Genomic DNA, 2,282 nt, shown 5'->3' with positions numbered 1-2,282 from the left:
TTGTTTTTCACAACTCTGTGAGATAAGTGCATAAAACAGGCTCAGGGAGGTTAAGTAACATGCCTAAGGGTACACAGCATTGGGATTCATTCCAGGTCCATCCGGCCTGAGTCTGGGCTTTCCTTCTACAGGTAACTTATTGCCCTAAGGTGGGCAGACTTCTGGTGTCAGCTGTGGACGGTCCTGAGGGATTGACTAAGTTAAGGCCCATACTCTTGGGAATAGAAGGCCCCATCCCTGATTCATGGAAATAGACATTTTGGAGACTTAAGAGATGGGGATTGCATTGATTGCCTAGTCAATTTGGGGAGTACTGTCATCTTAACAATATTAAGCCCTTTTCTTTTTTTTTTTTTTTTTAAGATTTTTTTGAGTAATGTCTACACCCAACATGGGGCTCAAACTCACAACCCTGAGATAGAGTCACACGCTCTGTCAACCGAGCCAGCCAGGTGCCCCAAGCCTTTCAATCCATGAGAATGGGATGTCTTTCCATTTATTCCAATCTTTAAAATTTCTTTCAACATTGTTTTATAGTTTTCAGAGTACAAGGCCTACATTTGTTGTATTAAATCTATTCCTTAGTCTTTTATTCTTTTCGATGCTATTGTCAATGGAATTGCTTTCTTAATGTCATTTTGGATTGTTTGTTGCTAGTGTCCAGAAATAAAGTGGATTTTTGCATATTGATTTTGTATTCTGCAAACTCGCTGAATTGTTTACCAGTTCCAATAGCTTTTTGATGGATTCTGTAGGATTTTCTATACACACGATCTTGTCTTCTGCAGAGAAAGGTAGTTGCGTTTCTTCCTTCCATGTTTTTTCTTGCCTAGTCACTCTGGCTGGAACGTCTAGCACAAGGTTGAACAGAAGTCATGGCAGCAGCAGTCCCTGTCTCGTTCCCGATCTTGGGGGGAAAGCCTTCGACATTTCACTGTGAAGCACAATGTCCTTGATGGACTTCTCATAGAAATCTTTTATCAGGTTGAGGAAGTTCCCATCTATTCCTTGTTTGTTGAGTGTTTTTATGATAGGAAGTTTGAAGATACAGTATCACAAGAATGTTTAAGAAACAGCAAGAGGTGGGACGCCTGGGGTGGTTCAGTCGGTTAAGTGTCTGCCTTCGGCTCAGGTCATGATCCCAAGGATCCCGTGATCCTTGCTCATCAGGGAGCCTGCTTCGCCCTCTGCCTGCGGCTCCCGCTGCTTGTGTCCGTGTGCGCGCGCTCTCTCTCTCTCTGACAAATAAATAAATAAATAAATAAAATCGAAAGAAAGAAAGAAAGAAAGAAAGAAAAAGAAAGAAAGAAAGAAATGGCAAGAAGACCAGTTCCCGCTCAGGCTGATTTGCTCTCTACCTGGGGAACTCAGGGCCACCTGCCCTCCCCCTTTGCCTCCTCCCCCCGGGGGGAAGCTGTCTGGGTCTCAGGATGGGAGGGTTCTGCCTCCATGAATGTACCCCCCGCCCAAGACAGAAAACATCACGGCGTTGAGGCTCTCTGACTAGGACAGGGCCCTCCTCCTCCTGCCTTGTGATTGGACACAAGCTGAAACCCCGTTCTCCCGCTTCCCTGGTCCCCATTCTTCTGGGGCGACTCATGCGCCCCGCCCGCTCAGCTGTCACGCCTGGGCTCCTGGGGCCTGATGAAGATAATGAGACCAAGGAGGTATTTACAGCGCGTCTTCCCGGAGGAGCCTCGTGGCTTCCCAGCCATGACCTCAGTGCTCACGGGAACAGCCTCGGGTGCACCAGGCGAGTACCGACTCGCAGGAGGAGGAAACTGAGGCCCAGGAGGGAGAGGGTTCACCCAAAGATGCTGCCCTGAGGGCCAGAGGGTTCTGGGGAAAGAGAAGCCTCCCTTCTCCCCCTTCACCAAATCCATGGAAGTCAGAACGAAGATGCACTTAGGCCTTAGTATGAATCTGGGTGCTTCTGGCGTCCACCCGCCCCTGCCCGCACGCCCCTCCCGGTCTTCAGATACATTCATGGGGCCTGCGCACCAGCACCCGCCTGGCCCGTCATCATCGCATAAACCAAGGCCAAGGCTTTGCCCTCGTCCTCAGGGCGGAGCAAACCTGCAAGGCCGGGGGGGGGGGGGGGGGGGGGGGGGGGGGGGGGGGGGAGGATGGAGGGGGTTGTGCACAAGGGAACCAGCCGAACTGAAGCCCTAAGGGGCCTTGATCTGGGGCTTTGAAGGAGGGGCAGGCCTTCCGTACCCCTGAATTCCTGGTGCGCACTAGGCAGGCCGCAAATGGGCCACAGGGGGACTTTGGCTGGTGCT

At 50.8% G+C, this 2,282-nt stretch overlaps 1 protein-coding gene across 1 annotated transcript in view; it reads right to left on the bottom strand.

The window, feature by feature from the left end:
• Nucleotides 1-481: 481 nt before the first annotated feature.
• The window catches only part of DYM (dymeclin), a 334,659-nt gene continuing 332,858 nt past the window's right edge, over nucleotides 482-2,282 (bottom strand). Inside the window, exon 17 of the mRNA XM_057313102.1 lies at nucleotides 482-1,238. Within this exon, the coding sequence (XP_057169085.1) occupies nucleotides 1,167-1,238 (72 nt within the window). The 3' untranslated portion in view covers nucleotides 482-1,166. The remainder of the gene's footprint in view (nucleotides 1,239-2,282) is intronic.

The sequence above is a fragment of the Ursus arctos genome, unplaced genomic scaffold, assembly GCF_023065955.2.
Source record: "Ursus arctos isolate Adak ecotype North America unplaced genomic scaffold, UrsArc2.0 scaffold_17, whole genome shotgun sequence".
In the NCBI taxonomy this organism is placed as follows: Eukaryota; Metazoa; Chordata; class Mammalia; order Carnivora; family Ursidae; genus Ursus; species Ursus arctos.
Note: the sequence above shows the minus strand (reverse complement) of the source record. Positions and strands in the feature narration are given on the sequence as shown.